Source organism: Dicentrarchus labrax, unplaced genomic scaffold, assembly GCF_905237075.1.
Source record: "Dicentrarchus labrax unplaced genomic scaffold, dlabrax2021, whole genome shotgun sequence".
Taxonomy (NCBI): domain Eukaryota; kingdom Metazoa; phylum Chordata; class Actinopteri; family Moronidae; genus Dicentrarchus; species Dicentrarchus labrax.
In genome coordinates this window covers 23,194,273-23,216,601 of record NW_026136711.1, presented here as the reverse complement: position 1 = coordinate 23,216,601, position 22,329 = coordinate 23,194,273, and the positions used below count along the sequence as shown (strand labels likewise).

At 40.5% G+C, this 22,329-nt stretch overlaps 3 protein-coding genes across 4 annotated transcripts; 2 read left to right on the top strand and 1 right to left on the bottom strand.

The window, feature by feature from the left end:
* The first annotated feature begins 3,270 nt into the window (after positions 1 to 3,270).
* si:ch211-222l21.1 (prothymosin alpha) lies at positions 3,271 to 6,079 on the top strand. Its single transcript, XM_051416129.1, has 5 exons — positions 3,271 to 3,472; positions 4,148 to 4,249; positions 4,708 to 4,765; positions 4,992 to 5,065; positions 5,177 to 6,079. The coding sequence occupies exons 1-5, from the start codon at positions 3,422 to 3,424 to the stop codon at positions 5,246 to 5,248; spliced, it is 357 nt and encodes a 118-aa protein (XP_051272089.1). The 5' UTR covers positions 3,271 to 3,421; the 3' UTR covers positions 5,249 to 6,079.
* A 343-nt stretch (positions 6,080 to 6,422) lies between these two features.
* slc45a1 (solute carrier family 45 member 1) lies at positions 6,423 to 14,067 on the bottom strand. 2 transcript variants are annotated; one of them, XM_051416113.1, is made up of 10 exons: positions 13,084 to 14,067; positions 12,018 to 12,458; positions 11,787 to 11,879; positions 11,099 to 11,323; positions 10,020 to 10,921; positions 9,771 to 9,924; positions 9,495 to 9,671; positions 9,186 to 9,391; positions 8,430 to 8,655; positions 6,423 to 7,221 (listed from the first exon to the last, which is right to left on the bottom strand). In XM_051416113.1, exons 2-10 carry the CDS (start codon positions 12,436 to 12,438, stop codon positions 7,193 to 7,195), a joined length of 2,433 nt encoding a protein of 810 aa, XP_051272073.1. In that variant the 5' UTR covers positions 12,439 to 12,458; positions 13,084 to 14,067; the 3' UTR covers positions 6,423 to 7,192. The 2 variants fall into 2 exon arrangements, with proteins under 2 accessions (XP_051272073.1, XP_051272072.1); XM_051416112.1 differs by having other exon boundaries at positions 6,423 to 8,655.
* Positions 14,068 to 15,574: 1,507 nt separating this feature from the next.
* On the top strand, positions 15,575 to 22,130 carry prxl2b (peroxiredoxin like 2B). The gene is made up of 7 exons (XM_051416128.1): positions 15,575 to 15,744; positions 16,260 to 16,464; positions 17,154 to 17,205; positions 17,592 to 17,655; positions 17,785 to 17,860; positions 18,719 to 18,837; positions 21,818 to 22,130. The coding sequence occupies exons 1-7, from the start codon at positions 15,682 to 15,684 to the stop codon at positions 21,842 to 21,844; spliced, it is 606 nt and encodes a 201-aa protein (XP_051272088.1). The 5' UTR covers positions 15,575 to 15,681; the 3' UTR covers positions 21,845 to 22,130.
* The last annotated feature ends 199 nt before the right edge of the window (positions 22,131 to 22,329 follow it).

The following is a 22,329-nucleotide window of genomic DNA, read 5'->3' as shown; positions in this document are numbered from 1 at the left end:
TCTGAAGGTCTTATGGCAGCACAGCTAGTGTATATGTCTTCATTACTGTCAATAACGACTGTACTTAATTGTATTAATTATAGATCAATAATACAAAGAATGCTTCCTCACTCGCTGTGCATTTGACTGAATAGTTCCAGTGAGAAGTCAAATTTATGTTGTCCCTGTACTCAGCCAGACCATGCAGAACACTGCTGTTCAAAACAAAAGAGCTCAGTTTGCCCCCCACCAATTTCTCCAATTATCGGGACCCTTCCCCCGCTTAATCCTGACCTCTCCTCTTTGATGGGCCCCACTTTGCTCTAACCCCTGCCCCAAGCACTGACATTCCTCAAGTCAGGTCAGTCCTTTGTCTTCAAGAAATTAAGGTGAAATTAAGGTGCTGCACTTCCAATCCTACATCCTTTATCCTCTGACCTGTTAGCACAGTGGAGAACAGTTTAGCATTCACAGAAAGGTTTCCCCCAGGCTATTGGAACTGGTGCAACATATTTAATTTACTGTCAAACATGTGTCATTGTGAACACAAAGAGGCTTTTCTTTTTTACAGTATTGCTTTCTGCGGTTCTATAACTCTAAATAGTCTTAAAAAACTTTTCCAGTTCCTACTTGTGGAAAGTGTGGTAAACACTCCCGTTGTTGGCAAATAAGAAGTTTATAAAAATCACAACATGAATTGCATCTCTTTTTCTACTTTTCCTTGACTGCCCTATTGGCTGCAACAGTTAGGTTAACTTCTTTACCTGCAAAATGAACAGGCTGCCCATAGACAGATTTTTTCTTTGTAACAGATTGGTGGCACATGGAAACATGTCGAGGTAGGCAAATGAGGGGGGAAAAAAGACAGGAAATGATCTCACAAACACCCCCCCTCTCTCTGATTGCTCCCATTTTCCAGTTACAGAAAAGAGTGAGTAATGCCTGTATTTCAGTCTGCTCTTCTGCTCCTCCCATGGACCTACTGAAGTTTCTGCACACACTGAGGCCATTACATTGTGGATGTCTGCTTCAATGCTCTGCAGTCTCCACATGGTCTTCATTTCCCACACAAAAGGATAACACTTAATGCAATGCTAGGATGAGCCCTTGTCTTGTTAGCAGGTTTAATGTGATGGTAGAGCAACAGACTCAGCTTAAATGAAAAAATAAACCCTTATGTGAGACAGAAAATAAATCTCAAAGTAACCCGCTAGTACACTGACACACAACTCTTTGATCTCTGCATGTTAATTACAGTCTTTATAATTATATTTCAGCTGAATGTGAGGTGAATGACTAAATAGGGTCTGGAGGCTTCTGCAAAATCAGTGGCTTGTATTCTGGCATGGCATGGAGAAGATAACTGAGGCGGTATAGGATTAGGTCCCAGTAGGCCCTAAAATTAGAGGCTAAAATAAATACTTGAGTCAAGATATCCTCCTTGCCTGTTTGGGAAATTTCAGGATACAAACATTAGTAGGGCTGTCTAGAAATATTTTAAGTGGAAATTACACTGTTGCTCTGACAACTATCTGATAATATCTATCTATCTATCTATCTATCTGATAACTACAGGTGAATGTTTCATGAAAATAAATGATAGCTGCGTGTGGGCGAAAACAATGACAGGCGTGGCAAATAGTGTTGTTCACGGTCAAAGGATTTTGTCGATAGTTGAGGAATTCAATTGTGTCGTTCCACAGAATATGTAGATTTCACCTGTGAAAAAAAAAAGTTTTTCCTTTATTTGACTTACAGTGAGGCACTGACCATAAACAGGCTGAAATTACAGAGTTCAGGGCCCACAAAGTTGTGTGTTGCCACTTCCTTTGGTTTGACAGTTGGATGAGCGCAGTGACGAGCAAAGAAAGTTCCCCTCAGAAAACTCCTGAAGAAGGTAAAAAGCCAGTATAGGTCATCAATAAGACCAAAGGGTTCTTAATTAACAGGAAAAGGGGAAAATGTCTGCAGGTAAAGAATGTTTAAATCATGTTTTGTCAGACCTGAAATATAAATGAGAGACATTACAGTTTCAGAAGCGTCTGTGAGGTCTGGAAAATCCCTTCAAGACGCTGTATTCATAGAGCGAATACTATGATTTTTCATGTGTTTGTGTTGCTCTGATAGCAAGGTCACTTCTATTGTGTGATTTAGACTTCGACTCAGATGTATTTGCAGAGGCCCCTCGTCCGCTCTGAAAAGTGTAGGCTACTCACTATCACCTTTAATAGTATACAATGACAATAGTTGTGAATGCATACTGTAAAGCTTTCCACACAGTAGCTACTGTAGGCACACACACACTTGCGGTAGTTAACTATATCACACCTCACACCCCATTGTTGTCTCTGATAGACTCACAAATCACAAAGCAATATATTTATGGTTTAGCCTATCCTCAGTCAGTGTGTGAAACATGTTTTCTTTCTTTTGCTGTTTCAAATATTGCCTGAAACTGACTATTAGGTTCCCTTACTGATGGTTCTAATACTAAGCGGGAACTATAATAATCTAAGTTTAACTGACATTTATAAATTCAAATACATGGATATCTTTTATTTATTTTATTTGTATTATTCATTGTTTGTCCAGTTTTAGTGTTTGAAAGATTTTTTGTATAATTGATGTATAGCTCTCAGGCTTTAGAAGTATGTCTTTAGATGATATAGTTTTGTAATAGAATAAATTGCTTAGGCTAATTGTGATTTGTGTGTTTAATGTCCAAATTGCACTGTTACTGACTCAATTCAGTCAGGTTTGCAAGATAGTGAAAGTATAAGCACACTTAAGCAGGAACACATGTCGTTACAAGTGTTAAATATAGAAAGGGGGAGGGGCCGCATGGTTTTCACTTCGTCACATTATTCATTTTTGCATGTAATTTGACACCCCATCTCTGCAGAGAAAGAGCGCTAAGACAAAAGATTCCGTCCATGTTCATGTATTTATAAACTTTTACAATCCATCTACTAAAGAGAACATTCAGCCGTCAGTAGATTCTGGTAGATTATAATAACTTTAACAACGGGGCACTTACATCCATTGTTTAAATTTGGGTAAAAGATCAATCGCTAACTGATGGGTAGTAGGAAAAAAAAAAAAAAGAACTGTGGTATCATAGTGCAGCGCTTTAAAACAATTGACCAATCAACGATGAGATATCCAGTAGGCGGGACGTCTCGTCAAGATTGACAGGAAATTCCTCCAATAGAATGCTCCGGGGGTCGACATCGACCAATCAGGTGCGGGATGGACTCGCTGTATCCAACGAGAGTAGATTTTCAACGAGCTCGAGAGAAAAGCGGAGACGGGCAGACATCATTTCTCCCTCAGCGTCTTTGGACTATCCACACGGAGGCAAAGAGCTAAGAATAAATAAATAAAAAACAACAAAAAACCTTTTTTTCTGAACAGGAATATAATATAATTCACTAAATTAACCATGGCCGACACAGCTGTTGACACGACTGCAACTGCAGAGGTTACCGCCAAGGTGCGTTTCATTGTTTTCTTGTTTTTCTTTTTTTTTCCGGTTGAACTGTCGTGTTAAAAGATTTTGTGAACTTTTTTTTTTTTTTTTAGAAGTTGTTGTTTTATTTGTGTTAACAGTTGATTAAGCTAGGTTCGTGTTCAGTAAACCTCGGTTTATTCGGCGGCTGTAATAAACGTTACCATTAATGTTACTTCATGTAAGTTAAAACAATAATTGCGGGAGGGGGGCGAAATGTCAATTACTTAAATAACTGTTATCTTGAAATATCACTTGTCGACAGTCATACTCTACAGAAGTGGACTTGTTTGTAAATTTTTTTTAGCGTCGACAGCTAAATAATGTGTCTGGAAACTCCAACGTATGTGATGTGGTTTGCTAAAAAATGTCTTGTTGAGCAGACAAAGCGGTAGAAACGGTACAGCTGGTTGAAGCGGCGCTGCTGCTGTGGGCGGGAAGCCACAGTAACCTTAACGCTACATTACCGGTTTGCGATAAAAAATAAAAAAAACCTTCACTAGTACCACTGTTGCATTATAAGACACTCTTCCTTCATTTAGAGTTAAATCAGATACGACAAACGAGCTTTCTTCTAATTAAAACCAGACCGCGGCGAGCAGCGTGTGACACTATATCAGAATAAACTCTTAATTTAAGGGACGTGCTTTTATTTTGTAGGAGCTGAAGGAGAAGAAAGAAGTAGAAGTGGTGGAGAAGGAGAAGAAGGAGAAGGAGGAGAAGAAGAAGACCGACAACGGAGACGCACCTGCCAATGGCACAGTGAGTTTTGAGACGAGGACCAGCCTCATGGCCTTTTGTCTTTGCACCCCTCATCATGCAGGTGTCGCTGCACACCCGCCTCTCTCCCCCCTCTTCCTCCTGTTCAGCTGCTCTCCACACAGTGGCTTTGTTTGGGTTGTGAAATGGCACAGATGTTAGTTAGCAAGTCCGTAGACGGTTTTTTTTCCTTTTTTCATTGGTGTCTCAAGTCCTAATCCTCTGGGGAGTGATAAGAGCTTCACACACACATGCCCTTTTTAAGTGTTCCCAGAGGAGTCTGTACATGTAAGACTCTGGGAGGATTATTTCAGATATGTTTGGGATTCAGTGTTTTGATCTATTTGTGTACTTTTTGCATTCTCTTTCTAATGTTGTCCATAACTCACATTTTTAAAAAAAAAGGCCTAATTGTGACACATGGTGTGTTATGGATTGACATTTTCCCTCTCTTCATTCAGAATGGTGCTGATCACAGCGACAAAGTGGAAAAACCCACAGAGGAGAAAAACGGAGATGGTATGTTCATATAAAGCACCATTACTACTGTATTCAGAAAAAGGACTGTTTAATAAGTCTCTACATTTCTTATTCTTATCTCATTGCTTATGAGTTGCCTCAAAAATGCTGGTGTGTGTGTGTGTCCTTGAGTTCAAGACGAGACACATTTTCCCCATGAATCTTGTCCTGATTTACACCCAAAAGTAAAGGATGTATTTTCTGAAGTGACAAACTGTCCTTACAGGGAAAGCAGAGGAGGCGCCCCCTGCTGAGGAGACTGAAGCACAGCCTGTGAAGCGTGCAGCTGAAGAGGAAGAGGTGGGTTGTCACCAGTCTGAAACCATACAATCATAAACAATTGTTATGTGTTGACTAATCTGGTGATCTTTGCTAATGTATGAAATGTGTTTATTTTTATTTTTATATTAGGAGAAGGTGGAGACAAAAAAGCAGAAGACAGAGGAAAATGGAGATTCAAAAGAGGCAGAAGTGGAGGCTTAAGTCTCTGCCCTGCTACTTGTTTGCAGCACTGTCTTACCAGCCTGGTCAACATTGTGTTGTAGAGCTTGTGCTTTCTGTATCTTTTGAAAAATATTTCTTTTTGTTTGCTCCCATGTTATCACATTGCACTGGAGTCCTGAAACATAGTGGCCCTGCATTCTTTTTTTATGAAATGTTATTTATTGGTCTTCAAAATGAGCTTTTTTTTTTATTACTTGTACAAATAGGGCCACACCATGAGACCAGTTTTTTTTTTTTTTTTTAATTTCTTGAGGTTTTATATCGGTATGTTAGAAGCACAATCTCTGATGTCAGTGCTGACCAGATGATTCATTCATACAGGCAGCTGCTCACCTCCTCCCAGGCTCATGTTGACCTCTCAGATTCACTTAAAGGACCAAAGATAAGTTTTAAGCAGGGGCTAATAGACAGTTGTTAGCATTATTAGTTGAGGCATGATTTTTTTTTGTGTTGAGCTGCTACTTAATCCTTGGCTTGGCTGCCCTGTTAACATAACAGATGGTGCAAATGAATAAAGGTGCTCTGTCTTGTGCCTCCATGATGAGATTACTTGATCTTGTGTTTGGAGGCAGGATTTTGCGATGTTAATTAACCCCTCTTAAATCTTAAAGCTTTGGTCATTTGTTCTGTATGCATTCCACGCAAGTTTGTACCATTTATACTTTGTTTTTCTTAATGAGTTTTATGTTAATGGCTGGGTGGCCCAGTTTTGTGTCCAAGACTGCCTTTTTCAGAACCAGAATGACATTCGGTTACTTCAGCCACTGCTTTGTATATTCTGATTAACAAATAAATTGTCTTTTTACTTAAGTAGATCGACTTTGTGTGTATGTTACATGTGTAAATATCATCACTGCTTCTTAAAACCATGGCTTTTTAAGTAGATGATGTCACTTGACCCATTTTTTTTTTTTCTTAACATGGAAAATGGCTGGCTTAGATGCAGGAAGGAACAGGAATAAGCTCACTCACTTGGTAATGGAAAAGGGTGCACAGAATCAATGAATTGTGGTTTTGGGTCTTCTGGCTCCCCCGTGTGGTGTACTTAAAGATTGCAGATCACTATCTCAAGTCAACTAGAGTGACCACTGGTCTGGGCAATCATGATAATCAGTGACAAAAGTATAACAATAATTCACACAGGAGTCCAAAATGGCAAAATTATCATTTTAGTTTTAAATGAACCCTGAATAAAAGTAGCTTTTACAGTAACACTGCTAATATTGAGCAATAGGTGGTACCATAGAACACAAAAACTCAGTGTTTTGTTATTTTTCTCAAGCAAGCTGCAACAGCATGATCCATACAGTTACTGTTTCCTCAGAAACGTTAGCATGGCGTGCATCCAGTCAGTCCAGGAGGCTTTAATAGTAGGCAATTATTGACATTCTGCTGAGGCAGCAATTATGACTGGCACCATAATGTTGGGGTGATCAGTGTGTGAGCCAGTCAATGAAACCATCACAATGGTCAGCATAAAACAGGTCATATACTAAAGTTAACCTCTTGGGGAAAGCCCTGAAGTCATGTATGGTGCGTGTGTTGAGGCTGAACAGACAAAGCATACTGTTTTCCATGGCACAACAGATGTAAAAAATAAATTACATGTACCATTTTTCTGATGAAGATGGCTTCTTTAGAATGGAAAAAGGGGAAAGAAGTTGAATACTTCCTGTGAGGAACTCTGATAACAAATGAGAGGTCATCACTATACTGAGTTGATGGGCTGAGCGTGGTGGAGCAGAAGCCTTCTACCTAAAGCATGCGCCCTAAAGATGACAATAAGCACTTGCTGCTGGCTCTAAGAACCCCCACAGTCTTTTCTTTCAATGTTGTCCACCTGCAGGGTTACCCATAGTTCACATGAGTCTTCTCCCTGTTTGCTGTTCTTCTGTTTTGTTCGGTTTCCGACTGACTGTTGATTCACACCCCAGTTTCAACTTCTCCTCTTCCTGATAATGACAAGAATCACTGTCATTATTACAATGGCATTGCCAGGAGTAGGGTGACAGCTCACGGCTGTCCATGGCTTAGTGAGGGCCCAGACAGAATTTGCCACCAGCACACATTTCTCTGTGTTTTTTGAACATTTGTGTACCAGTGTGTGTCATCCTATTAGTCATGGCTCTATGCTGAGTTTAATTGGCATTGTACTGATACTTGGGACTTGATTAAGAGTCACCCAGCACCAAAGTGTGAAATTTGGGGGATAGCACTCATAATGACTGGACTGTGTGGAAAGTGTTGTTTTTATTTGCTGTTAAAATGTGAACAATGTGAAGCCCTTCAAGACTGTAATTGTGATTAAGCGTTGTTCAGCTTCATGTGAATATTCAGTATGTGTTTGCTAAATTATGCCAGAAGAGCTCTTGAATTAATGAAGTATTAACGTGTGAGTGGTCACTGGCAGCACATTCATTTAGTCAGATAGACCTGCCTAAGGTGTGATGCTAATATGCTAACTCAGAGAAACAGGCAGGTAGACATTCCCTTGGCCGTATGACCAAAACAAAATTTTAACACAAGGCTTTGAGAGATTTACGTTGCAGCTCATGCAGACATTAGGCAACTGATAAAAGGAAGAAAAAGAGGGGAAAGCTGTGGTTAGCCTGTACGTAGTGATCAACATTTCTATACCAAACACCAACAAGCAAGAAAAGATAATGCAAGATTTTACAGCAAAGAATCAGACACAAGAACAGCATAGACTCATCTATACTAAAAGAGGTCAGTCTCTCTCTCGGACACACAAACACACACACACATCCATTTGCCCCACACTGCATTCAAAAAGGTCACACATTCGTTTGCAAAAGTTAGGAAAAGATGCATGGGCACACACACTGTATGAACACACGGGTCATGTTTACACATATTAGAGCAGTGGCCAATGTCTGTCTGTCTGTCTGTCTAGCTCTGAGAAGAACAGTGCTGATTAGTGTGAAACAATATATGGAATTGTGCTGTACAGTGTGCGGCAGGGTGTACAGTGTGTTGGTCCTATCAGTGCCGTGAAGGTCAACACACTCGGACACTAAGCAACAGCGTGAGAGCGTGTGTGCCGTTGAGTGTGTGCGTGAGGTAAAGTAAACTAAGAGGCTTTTTTTTTTTCCCTAAATGTGCACCAACAGTGGCTGGGTCTCGCTTTCGGGGGGCTCACCCTCAGGGGGGGGCAGCTGGTACACCACGCAGAGAGAGGAGTACAGGCAGCCCACGAATGACATCAGGCTTGAAAAGTACATCACTCCCTGGGCCCCACCCACCAGTGAGGTCAGAGGTCCCATCGCCACAGAGACCAGGATCTGAGCCAGAAAATACTGGCAGCTGAGCAGAGAGATGTCCACCCCCATCCCTCGTCTGGTCCCTTCCTCTGATGAGCCACAAAACTGAGGGACAAAAGTGCAAAGTTTAGTTATATGATCAATTAATGTGATGCATAACAAATGACAGGGTTAATTGAATAATTCAACATTTTGGGAAATGCACTGCAATTGCTTTCATGCTGAGAGTTAGATGTGAAGATTGACACTCTCATGTCTGCATCCATGCATATGAAACTACGGCCATCATATGGCTAGCTTAGCTTAGCTGGAAACAGGTTCTATTCAAGGTAATAAAATCCAGCTACCAGTGCCTCGAAAGCTCAAGAAATAGTCAGACACACAATCCTCCATAAGACCACCAAGAGTCATTATACTTTGTTTTTTGTACTGATTAAAAAAAAAGATTATATATAACATGCTAATTAAGGAGCTTTAGAGATGGAGTTCATTTAGAGTCTTTGTGCTAGGTTGAGCTAACTGGCTGCTGGCTCCGGCTTGCCGTATAGTTGCAAGAAAGGGGAATTTGAACGTGATACCATGAAGCAACTACAAATGATCCTACACCTTAGTATGACACATATCTAGATACTGACCTGAGGACTCTGGTAGTATTCACACAGCAGAGAGTAAGGCAGCGTGCATAGAGAGGAGAAGAGCACCCCATAGGTGACACAGAGAGAAAGTACCACGTAGAGGTTCGTGGATAGTGTGGCCAGGCCCGTGCCCAAACCAAACGCCAGGTAGGCAAAAAAATATAGAGTGCGAAGAGAGAAACGCTCCTCCAGTTTCTCCAATATGGCTGGAAGTTGAAGAAGAAACAAAGACAAACAGAAGGAACAAATGTAAGCAGACAAATTCCAGGTAAAAATGACAGAGCAGCTGTGATAACGAGTGTAGCTTACCTGAGTAGAAAGCAGCACTGAATGCATAGATGCACATGCCCCAGCAGCCCATGCTAACACCAGCATTGTAGCGCTGGTAAGCCTCGGAGTCATGGGGTGCCTTTGGGTCACCTTCAAACACAACCTCTCCCATAAAGTCAGTGTAGAAGAGCAGCATACCTTCAAAGGACAGCCAGCCTAGAGAGAAACAGTAAGAGCATAACACAAAACACATAGTTTTTAAGGTGTTTTACAGGGTTTAATGTGCAGCTAAGTTTAAAAAGTGATTATTCTCACCCAAAAAATGATTAGTGCATAAACTCCGCAGAGAGGGAGGCATCCTGTAGATGGCTATACACAGCAGCTTCATTGACATTTGGGATTCTCCTGTCTCCACATTCTCACTCAGATCACTCTCATAGCGCACACCATTCAGCAAAATGTTTGCAACCTTCATCGGAGAAAAAAAAGACAGACACTGAGTTTTAAAATGCTGTGGTGGCTACTGACTAAACAGCTTCTGTCATTTTCAAATATGTGTCTGACCTGCTGGCTAAAGGTCACAGTTCTCCTGCGACCATTCTCTAGCCCAACAATCTGGGTTGCCATGGGCTCCTCAATTAGTGCAAGACTCTGGGGTCGCTTCAGGATACCAGCAGAAGAGCCCCGATGTGACCCTGCACCAGGTTGAGCCCCAGCTGTGACCTGAGATGCTCCATGAGATTGCGCATCTCCCTCAGGCTGTGGCGCTTCTGCATCCTGAGCTTCCCCAGCTGGATGAGAGACCACATCAGCCTGGGCCTGTCCCGCAGGATGGCTTACTGCTCCCTGTGTGGACTCGTCAGGAGGAGGGGAGTCTCCTGGAGGCAGGGGGGCAGTGGTGGAGTTGGAGGCCAGGGCCTGTGGTGTCTGCTGACCTGTGTAGCAGTTTATGAGCACACTGTCTATATAGGAGGTTCCCAGTGAGGAGGCAAACTCGTTGATTCCAGTGAGTGAGCTGTCCCGACTAATAAAGCTGCCATATTTTGGTGTGAGGGGGCTCAGGGGCGATATGGGGCTAGTGAGACCAGCACAGAGACGTGCATTGGCACTGCAAGAATGGGCCAGAGGGTCAGAGTTGGAGGGGCGAGCGTTTGTAGAGAAATTGTAGCTGTAAAGACCATCCATATCTTCCTCATCCAGTCCCAAAGCGGATCCTGGGGGAACAGGGGGAGAGGGAGGGAGAGCGAGGCTAGGGCTTTTTAGATGATTTTTGCCAGAGTTTTTGTTAGGTTGGCTCTTTGGTAGGGGCCGCTCGGGGATACTCATCAGAGTCATGGCTGTGGCGATCACCAAAGTGACACTCGTGAACATGTATATGACCCGCAGTTGACCTCCCATCGACCTTCCAAATTGTGTCTGGTCCCAGTTGATGCCGCCTACAATGTAGCCAAATCCACCTCCTAGTCCTGCAGTGCAAGATTAAGAAACAACAAAATTATCATTTGCAATGATTGGTAACTGTTTTAGGTCTTTTTCTCCAAATTATCTTGAAAGAATGGAAGTTTTAGCTGCCATCTGCTATGCTAGTAATATATAATGACAAAGTAACCCTGAGTTTTGGACTGTACAAAGGGTGTTCTTACCTGCCAGTAGTGCATGGATGTTCAGCCCCCGATCCTGGTCCTCAGGGCTGCACACATCCATCATGTAGGCATGACTCGGGTTGTCGGCTGAATCAGCACTGAAGTCCATCAGAACCACACCACACACTGTCAGGATAATTCCCCACTTGTGATTTGATGCTGTGTCAGCCAGCGCACTTCCAATGTCCCGTCCGTTCAGCACCAGGGATAGACCGACCAAAGCCCCTGTGAGGGAGAAAGGCAGAAGAAACTTAAGTTATTTAAACGTCAGTACTATAGTTCAACAGACATCTTGCTAAGTGGGGAAAAAAATCAGGCATGTATCCATCCTTAAAGGGGCACTGTCAATTCACTAGTCATGGAGAGTAGTTTAAAATCAGTCAAAACTGTTGTATAATATCTTAAGTGGCTCTGGAGGAGTCATGTCTAAACAATATTAGTGACATCAACAAAGTATCTCAGTGCATTTACAAGGTAGGAAAGGTCTAACAAAAGATGTGAATCAAGTTGTATTATGGGAAGCATAGAATCCACTTTTTGTGTGTTTTTGCCTACTATTATGGACTAAAAGTCAGGATATCTCAGCCTCTGTTGCATTAGTTTTGATGATTTTTTAAAAAACATTTCTCTCTTAAGTTTACATAAGTAGCGCTTACATAATACCAAATCACTGGAGTACATTTCTTACCTATAGCCAAGGCAAAAATAAAGGGTCTCCTTCGCCCAAACCGGGATGTACAACGATCACTCCATGCTCCCAAGAGAGGCTGAACGAGGAACCCTTCAAGCCAAAGACAGAGGTCAAGGTTAGAGTCCAAAGAGATTGTACTGCACAAGATTATTGCCACTCAGAATCACACGATGATGTATCACACATCCGTGTCCACCAGGTGGTCATCTAGTCTTGCTGTTCACTCACCCAGTATTGGACTAATAAACCACACCAAGCTGTAGAATTGATCAGGCAAGCCCATCTGTAGAAGCACAGGAGTCACATAGGCTGTTTCCATGGCATAGCTAAATTCAATACCAAACAGTATGCAGCCATTGAAGAGCAGTTCTTGGAAGGTACGCCTCGGGGGAAGCTCACTGAGGTCCAGCTGGTCCAGGGGACAGGGTGTGTTGGGCGGCGGAGGTGGCGAAGGTCTTATCAGCTTCCGACGCTTTGGCTGTCTTTGGAAGTTGTTGGCTCTGTGACTCAGGTGCCGAGTGGTGGACGTTGGGAAGCTGGCAGTTTTGGGGAGTGAGCTCCTCCAGATACCTTCCTGAGCTGTGGATAACCTCCCTCCTGGACTGGCCAAAAGGGGGTCACTGGGGGTACCCATGCCCGGAGATGACATCTCTCTCAAGCCAGCTTACACTGAAGCATAAATACAAGGATGAGAAACATTGTCAAGTTAAACCTTGCTTTAGGTTGGGGTTTCACATTAGAGGTCATTCAAGATCATCACAATGTAGCACAGAAGTAATCTGAGTAACTTGCTAATGGTTATGTAGTGCTACCAAGAGGACACTGCAGTCATCAGCAGACAGCAACGATGGCACAGCAATGATGGGCACGACGCACTGCAACCAATGCGCATGTTAGTGTTGTGCGCAAAGCCCATGTGCTCGGCGTGGCAGCAGTGTAGTATGCGGCACCGCTCTCATGAAGCCTGTTTCCATTTTAATTTTTCATGGAGGAAGCTTAAATCGGAAACAATGGGGGCCGCTGGGGGCTTTAATGACGGCTTTCAAGACAGTTACAAGGATTACGCATCATCATCGCTCAGATTTAAACTAAACATTTGATGATTACATATCCTATATGTAGCCACGTAGCCGATCGATTGTTTTTTTTTTAATTATTTTTATTTTATTTATTCGGGTAATGATCCTTGAAATTTTCCTCAATTTGACATGTGGTCCTAAAGGTGGAGATCACACAATCGAGTTAACTGTGTTAGAAGACGAAGCAGGCGTGCAAATTGAAAGATGATAATTACCTTATCGGGGAAGCTCGTCATTTATTGCGGCACACTGTGTAGGTAACCAGACCAAACATTATGATTTATAAAAGAAAAACGATGGATGAATTACGGGAGTCATGATTGTTGTTTTGTTTTTTCCTTTTGATGCAGTCATCCCCCCTGCTCTCTCCTCTCCGTCCCTTCTCCTTCCCCCTCTCCTCCTCTCCCCCCTTCACCGCTTCCTCCCGGTCTCTCCCGTGACGTCACGCCCCTCCCTGCAACATCAGCACCGCCGCGGACAGTCAAAACACATCTGTATCTCCACTGTATCCATCCTCTGAGCTGCAGAGCATGATAATGAGTCAGTCGGTGATTTGTCAGCTGACTGGCTCTTAACTTTGTGCAGGTACATCGATGGATCAAGCACTTTGTTGTCTATCTCTTAGTTAGATAATAGGTTTATAAAGCTTAATGGCACGGTTTACTTATTGGGGGAAATGCCTGCAGTATGTACACATACAAGGAATTTGAGTCTTTCAATGTATTGACACACAGTTTTAATAACAATTTACAGGAAGATAGAATGCAGCAGAAACAAGGGCAACAAAGCTGAACAAAAATAGGTAATAGGTAAGTACATTTAACTATTATGTACATGTCTAAACATTATAGAGCCAAACTAAATAAGTGGAAAAAGCTGAATATATATGTGTAAAACTACTTAAACAGGAAAGGGGAAAACTGCATGTGATGGGGTTACATAAATTGCAATCTTTTTTTTTTTTGTTTAATGTGTATACTTGTGTAAATTATTCATGCGTTTTTCATTTATATTTATGTCACTGGTCGCAAAACCACTGTTGGTTCAATTATACACCGTCTACTACTGTAGTGTGCAAACATGTCTTACTGCTTCTATTCTGAAACAATGAGTTGTGTAATTCAAAATGTTCAGTTTATGATCTTCTTTTACACAAAATCAGCAGGAAATCCTGGAACATATAAAACAACAGTAGACTACTGTTGTAAAGGTTTCTGGTGTATTTATGTGGACTTATGTGGACTTAATGTAACAAATAAAATTAAACTTAAATAAATTAAAGTTAGAATGTCACAAAAAGTGCAAGCAATGTAAGATCAATGAAATACATCTTAAGATAAAACTTCCATTATCCTTGAGGAGACTGTGATGCATTACGATGTCTAAGACAGATAGATGAAGAAAGTGAAACAAATGTCATTAACAATGACTCAGAACCATCAAATGGACCATTTAGTGAGCCAGCATACACAAGACAGGAACTAGCTCCCCTAAAAAGAGTGCAGTCATTATTATGTCATGGCAGACTGCTGTGAGGCTGCAGGTATCTCTTCACTGTTTTTGTTGAAGTTTCTGGGCTGTGCTTGTGTTTTATTAATATATTTGTAAACAGACACCACATTTAGGTTTTTTTTTTTTTTTTAGAAATATATATATATTTATCTTTTATATTTATATATATTTAATATTCAATTCAATTCAGTTTTATTTGTATAGCGCCAATTCATAACAGAAGTTATCTCAGGACACTTTTCAAATGGCGCAGTTATAGACAGAACTCCTTATAGAATTATTTACACAATCCCATTAAAGTTAGCCTAATAACATCCCAATGTTCTGGATACCTTATTTCATTAACTGTATCAGGATGTAACGGTCCCTGTAGAAATACTGAAGTGAGTTTTGGCCTTCCTCTGATAGCAGACTCATCACATAATTGACTTGTAATAAGATTTGGCTCGCAGGTTGTCTAGCTTGATACAGGAGGGATACCCCCTAAGGCCCTGATGTATTTAATTTATTGTCACTGAACCACAGGTTTAATACGTTTTTATCCACATTTTTGTGACATTATTTCTGTTTTGGATAATGGTCAGATATACGAATTAAAATCTAAAGTCTTGATCTTCAAAGTAAGATTTTAGATAATATTTTCATCTGATATGCAATAGTACGAAGTGGCAGAAGATAAAAATCAAATTCCATTAAAATTGTAGCCTACTAAAGTGCAGCACAGTGATTAAATGTTCACTGGTTTTCAAAGAGAGTAAAAGCTGAACACAATGGCTTTGCTTGTCTCAGGGGTTAATAGAGCACAGACAGGTGGGACAAAGGCAACAGCAATAAAAGGCAAATCTCAGTGATGGAAGAGAGCAAACAAAAGCCATGTAATAAATCTCATTACCTTTGAGCTCAGTTATAACACACCTTATGCAACCTACATTATGAAAAACTGGTTGTTTTCCTATATTCAGTCACTTTGAGTTAATATTAGTACTGGTAAGGCAGGCTTATCGGCTGTAAGGAAAGAGAAAACTGACATTAATAGTTTATTAAGGAAAAGAAATTGATTGCAGTTATGAGATGCATTTGATTAAAGTTTCCCTCACGAAGCCCCGCCTCCGATCCTCACACCGTGCGCTGTAATTGGCTGTTTGTTCAGCACCAACAGAATCTGATTGGATGCAGAGTTCAGTGGGCGTATCAGGATGCAGTTGTTTTGTAACTGTTGTGCGGGCGTTACTCAATCGTAACTATAAGACTTCACTCGGTACAAATTAAACTTTGTTGCCAGTTGACAGTCCGTGCTGAAAATGGCGAAAGTCGACCTCGCTCAGGTTGGGAAGAACCTGCTGAAGAGCGCTGAAACTGAAGAGGTAAGTCACAAACTGGGTAACCTGTTAAGTTTGTACAGCTTTCCTCTTATTTGTCACATCTGCTCGGTTGGTTGGTTTGTCTTTTTAATTAAATATGCCCTCTTTAGATGTGTATACAACCTGTTAGGTTGACTTGTTCCCTGCTGAGATCATACTGTGTTAAACCTGCCATTACCTCGCAGCATTGGGGTAATTGATGTCAAATGACGCCTCTAGGGTGACATACTGGTGTCCTGAAGGGAAAACACGTGAATATGAATCATAACATAGCACTGTTATAATCTATGATGTATGAATTCACAGATAATGGATAAAATTAGTACAATCTGCCTCCACCCCATTTCCCATATGTTGCCTATGTGTCACCTGTTTAGTGGTTTCATTGTGAGTGATTCTCTCTCTCTCTCTCTCTCTCTCTCTCTCTCTCTCTCTCTCTCTCTCTCTCTCTCTGTGTGTGTGTGTGTGTGTGTGTGTGTGTGTGTGTGTGTGTGTGTGTATGTGTGTGTGTATTTCAGAGTGTAGAGCTCCAGTCTCTGTGGCAGGACCAGCCGGTGGTCTTGTTCTTCCTGCGCAGGTTTGGCTGTCAGGTGTGTCGATGGATGGCATCAGAGATCAGCAAACTAGAGCCGGACCTGAGAGCCAGCGGTGTGGCCCTGGCAGGCGTCGGGCCAGAAGAGTTCGGGCTGGCAGAGTTCAAGGAAGGAGGGTTTTTCAAAGGATGTGAGCAGTACTTGCACTTGTAATACAAACAATGTTATTTTTCTTGTTTGTGTTGCGCTAACACAACAGCAAAATATGTGGTGCTTTAACTGTTCTGGAAAACACAATATTGACACACAAGGTAGAACCGGTCTTAAATCTGGTCCCCTAAAACTATATTTACACTACAGGCCTAATTGATCAGTTTATTGACCACATTTTATGATAGAAAACCATCCAATTGCACAATGTATTTTATTTTTTAAATCAAACACCTGTTTTAGGGCCAATACTTAAATTCTTTGATTGGATTAATAGTCAAATAAATTAAAATGTTCCCATCCTGGTTTTGTTTAAATGGAGGCACCCTCCCAATTGCATTGGATTCGATGAGCAGTATTACAACAACAGTGAAATAGGATCTGACAGTGCAGTTCACATTGCTGTTAGTTGGCCACAATTCAAATATTTATCACATTTTGAACCACTTATGAGTGGACTCTGTCCAGGAATAAAAATATAAGGATCAATTTTCTGGCAACTTTGAAATAAGCCGATCTATGTTAGACTAGAAGGAAAATTAAGTTGCACAATTATTTTCTTTACTTAGCTGCATTGTCACTTATGTAACAGGGAGTTTGAATGTATACCTGTGTGAAAAGGATTCAGACATGCTTATTGAGTCCATCATCAATCATCTTCTCTTCCAGCTCTTTATGTTGATGAAACAAAGAAAACCTACAAGGATTTGGGCTTCAAAAGGTGAGTACAGTAAAACCACATTCCCTTAAAGCTGCTTCTTTTAAATGAATGACACTTTGATCCTGATATGAATAGCTTCCATTTGTCAAAGATGATCAGTCTTAACCTTAATTATATACTTTGGAGCTTCAGCAGTTAGTTGATTAATTGATTAGTTGAACAATAGAAAATTATTGTGAAGCTGATTTGATTGTTTTAGTCATTTTAGTTGCTGCTTTTCTTTGACTAATATTATAGTAAACTTAATATCTTTGCATTTTGGACTGTTGGACAAATACATCTCTGTGTGCTGTGGGGAAAAACAGGCATCTTTCACTTTTCATTAGGTTTAAAAACTCATATTAATCTCCTCTCCTACCTCAAATTGTTGTTGTTTCACACTCTAGGTACACAGCCATAAGCGTGGTTCCTGCTGCTTTGGGGAAGAAAGTACGAGATATAGCTGCAAAGGTATGTATTTTGACGGTTATATGATTACTTCACCTCATATGTCCTGTGGTCACAGGAGTAGGGGCAAAGTTGTTCAGAACCAGGCATACACACTGACCTCTGACTGCATGTTTCCTCTGCTGCTTTCAGGCCAAAGCTGACGGCATCCAGGGAAACTTCTCAGGAGATCTGCTGCAGAGCGGAGGCATGCTCATTGTGGCCAAAGGTACTAGAGGGGGTCTTTAGTGAGGCTCGGTTTTGCGAAGGTGTACAAGTGAATTGAGAAAAGTAGTGTTAAAGAAAACCTACTGAACCGGGCGGGGGGGGGCTCAACATGTAAATGACCTTGTAGCGTGGCATTGATAACAGTTTGTTCAGTCAGTTAAATGATGGTCAATAAATGGTCAAAGAGATGCATTTATTCACTTTGTCCTCTAGAGGGCAATACTGCTTCACATCATCGTACTAAGCTCTCCAAACCACTCTACCTCAATGTCAGAGCTTCCCAGGGTTGCTGACTTTCCTCACTTCTTCATTTCTTGTATCCATGTGTGTATGGATTTAACTATGAGACTACAAGAGGAAAAGGAGGGGAGAGACACAGTCCTTCCTAATTTGCAGATCAAGATTAGGAAAGCAAATCATTTGCTGGGAGACTTGGCACTATGATTTGTGCATAGCAATGTCAAAAAAGGCTCTAAAGACGGCACATAAAAAGACATTTTAAGCAGGTAAATACAGTTTTTTAGGAAGCAATTTAGCCAAAGTTATTGATTAGAAGCTTTGAGGTAAAACCAGAATGTATTGCTAATTTTTGGAGGACTTTACCTTTTTTTACTGTCTGAATTCTGGTATTTATATTATTGATATTATTATAGTATCAATTTTTGGTCACCAGTAACACCTGCATATGAAATCAGTGAAAATAATAAATTATCTGTGCTGTATTTTATTACTGCTTTTATGTGTCAGCCGTAGTCATGAGTTCACCAAAGCAAATTCATAACAATCTTTGATTGTCATGCATAAAATTCATAAGCTGCACTCTTGACGATTCCTCCTAAATAAATTTTGCTCTGTTAAGGTGGAGAAAAGGTCCTACTGCACTTTATCCAGGATTCACCCGGAGACCACCTACCTCTGGAGGATATTTCTAAGGCTTTGGGTATCTCAGCCACGGTAAAAGCAGGACAGAGGCCGGTGGTAAGACATCCCATAAACACACAACAAGGATACAATACATCTTGTTCCCTTTTTCCCCCTCAACTTAAATTGTTGGTGCAGTTGCCTTTAACGCTGTATGGTGAAGCGCGAAATAAAATTGAAACAAACGCTATCATTGTGCTTACTAAAGGACACTGGACTTTCAGCAGACTGTTTTTTTACGTCAGTAGCAACACACGCATCAGAGTAGCCTCTTCAGAGACAATTTCACACCTATTACTCCATCTTCATGGTCTGTCAGTGTCTGTGTCATAGGCCCCCAAAACCCTTTAAACTTGACTGATGATCTCAGTCTGTACTTAATTGTACTTAAAAAATGCTCTGCAAACACAAATAGAGATGTTATAACACAACTATCATATAAGTAGTCCAACATGGAAAACCAGTGTTGGCAGCCTTAACCTAGATTTATGAAATATATATTCTTGTATTTTCTCTAAATAATTTAATGTCAAGTATATCATGCAGGAATTAATAGCTTTAACATGTTTGTGAGTAAAAAATAAAAACATATTACCTTTGAGGACAGGGTGGTGAAATGTGACATTCACTTATGAATGGCTTTGGAGTCTGAATCCTTCTCATTACTTTGGTGCAATCTCACAACAGTTTTGTGGATCAACATATGTCAAATGCAAAACAAATATAAAATAAATATAAAAAGTCAAGAGCAAAAACTCTGGGGGCATGTAAATATTTACAGAACATATGTATTTATAGCACACCGCAATTTATTACTCAAAAACACTATAGATTCTATCTTTAAGAACAGAAAATAAGCCACATTGTTGATTCTGGTTCGGTGGTGTCAATATATAATCATAAAATACAAAATACAATGTAGAACTCAGTCACTGATCTATACCATAAAAGCACATTTAGCTAACAAATTGCCAGTCCAGACCGACAGTGGTTTAGTCCTGTGATCATCAGAGCTTTCGGCATGCCCCAGACATCCAGCACATGGCCTTCCCTGCACTTGCCCCCTGGCTCTGTTGCTTGTTTCCCACAAAACTCACTATGTCAGATTGCAACATGTACAGTAGGCTTCCCCATGACCTGTCTGAAGACCAACAGATGTCATCACTGCAGCCCAGAAACAGAATAGACCTTGTTTTCTCTGACGGGGCCAAAATGTGGCAGAAAGAAGTTCGAGTCACAAGCTATCTGATATGCTTTGTTAACAAAGCGAGGTCATTGGCTGATCCGGATAGAACCAAGTACTGTCGTCTTGTTCAAACCTTTCCTGTTCAGACAGCTGATAGACAGTGTTTATTTTTCTTATCTGCGTCTAGAGACGGAAAACCTCCAAACTAGATTTCCCTGAAGAACACTCTGTGTCTCAACTTTTAGTGCAATGATGCTCAGGCCCCATAAACAAGACATGTTTAACGCTTGGTCTAGACAAAGTTGCCTGCAGATGGGGTTTTATCCCATAAATTGGAGAGCAACTCACCTTATCTGTAAGTAAGCCACAGATAAGTGGTTAAAAGTCAACAACACTGGGCTTCACAGTGGCCTAGACAACACATACTTCACCACGATCCTTTTGCATACCACTCTCCTCTACCACTCAGGGTCATTAATAGACCAAAGGCAGTTTCCAAAAATGGACTTCAGCAACAGAACATGAAGACTGGTTTACTTTGGTCCTTTTTATCAGATTCTGAATTTGAATTCGTACCAGACAAGAGAAAACAGAGATGTCAAAATATTATTTCGCTCAGAGACTCATTTGGCATTAACCCTTTTGTTGACATTGACTTTACTTCCTCATTGTTTTGTTAAACCAAAAGTAAATACTTCATGTTTTATACACTATATGGGCTTTGCATGAACAATACTCACGTTCTCCCTTGTTTTATTCCCCTATGAACAAACTGTTACAGAAGTCCAATAACTGAGATTTAAATTCACTGCTTTGGTATTTGGGAGGGTAAAACTACACAGCACCAGTCACAGATACAGAGCATTTAAAAGTCCAATGTAGCCATGTGGTGTCATTTTCTCTCTTGGTTTTCTGAAACATGTCATCAGTTCAAAATCATTCTTATATGCAATTCACATAAAATTTTCACTTATATCTCTGTGTAACATTTTCTCCTGCTAGTTGAAATGTCTCACAGCAAAAAGAGAAAAACACTGCAATGCTATCAACTGAAGTAATAATGGCCAGTGTTTCTTCTTGCACCATCATCCTCCATCACTAAGGAGTTAGAAAATGTGTGGGGCAAAAATGGGAGTTTCATGAAATGACAGGAGAAAGGACGTTTCTGTTCTAATTTAGAGTTGAGATTAAAACTGTTATTGAGTCACCACATTGATCAATACCCTTGTCAGCTGTCTGCAGATACATTATGACCATTTTGTGGTTTGGGATAGTAAAAATATTTCCTCTTGGTTTGGGAATATTTGTGTTTTTGTGGTTGTGTTGTAATTTATATGTCGACAGAAGCCATTTTTCCCTCCTGGAACATGAACCTCGCTCTAACCATTAATCTGTAGTTGAGGTGTTGAGGTGAAGTTGATAATTAATAGTTCTGTTATATAAACATGTTTCACAAAACTGGATTTGTGGGAGATTAGTTGGAGCAGATTGACTGCCAATAACTGAACTTACAGCATGTCCACACGGGAGGAGTTAGCTCTCTGTCGATGTCTCCACAGGATGCATTCACGCACAGTATTAAGTGTAGTTCACTCACGTCTCAGCAGTCACTGTAGTTACTCGCATAAAATGGAAAAATATAGACTTGAAGTGTAAAAATATGCTTTACGTGCGTATAGCGCAAGTGATACGCGGCCTGTGGATTGATTAAAATAGGAGCGAATCTGTTCTGTCAGACACTTTCTGCGTAGAAAAGCTGTTCAACCTTAAGTGTGAATAACATCCAACACCATGTAAATACATGCCTCTTGCTCATTATTTAATGTTTAACCCTTGTACTTTCTCTTGCAGTGCAACGATGATGTTTGTACACGATGAATACCGTCACATTGGGAAGCTGAAATGGAGATTTAACAAGTGGAATATCAGTAAAATCCTGAAGTGAAGATAAAACTTCTGCCAACATTCTTGTGATTTCTGTGTCACAGTTATATAATAATCTGCAACAGTGACATTCCTTTATAATCGTTTCAATCAAATCTTTTAACACATTTTAAATTTACTTGCACTTATACTGATCATGATTGGTTTTTTTTTTATTGGCTATTTATGACTTTGCAGTTGCATTTGCAGTTTGTATTAAACTCAGAGTTTCTAAAATAAATGTATTCTTTTTTCTAATGAATAACAATCTAATTATAGTAAAACTTTACAAACAATACTTGGCTGCAGTTTCACGCAGACATGAGTGGAGTTTCAGTAAAGGTGAGGGTGTACTAACTTTTTTACATGACAAACACGTATCTAAAATACAAGATCAGTGTTTTGTTTATTACAATAATTATTCAAAACTCTTATGGCTC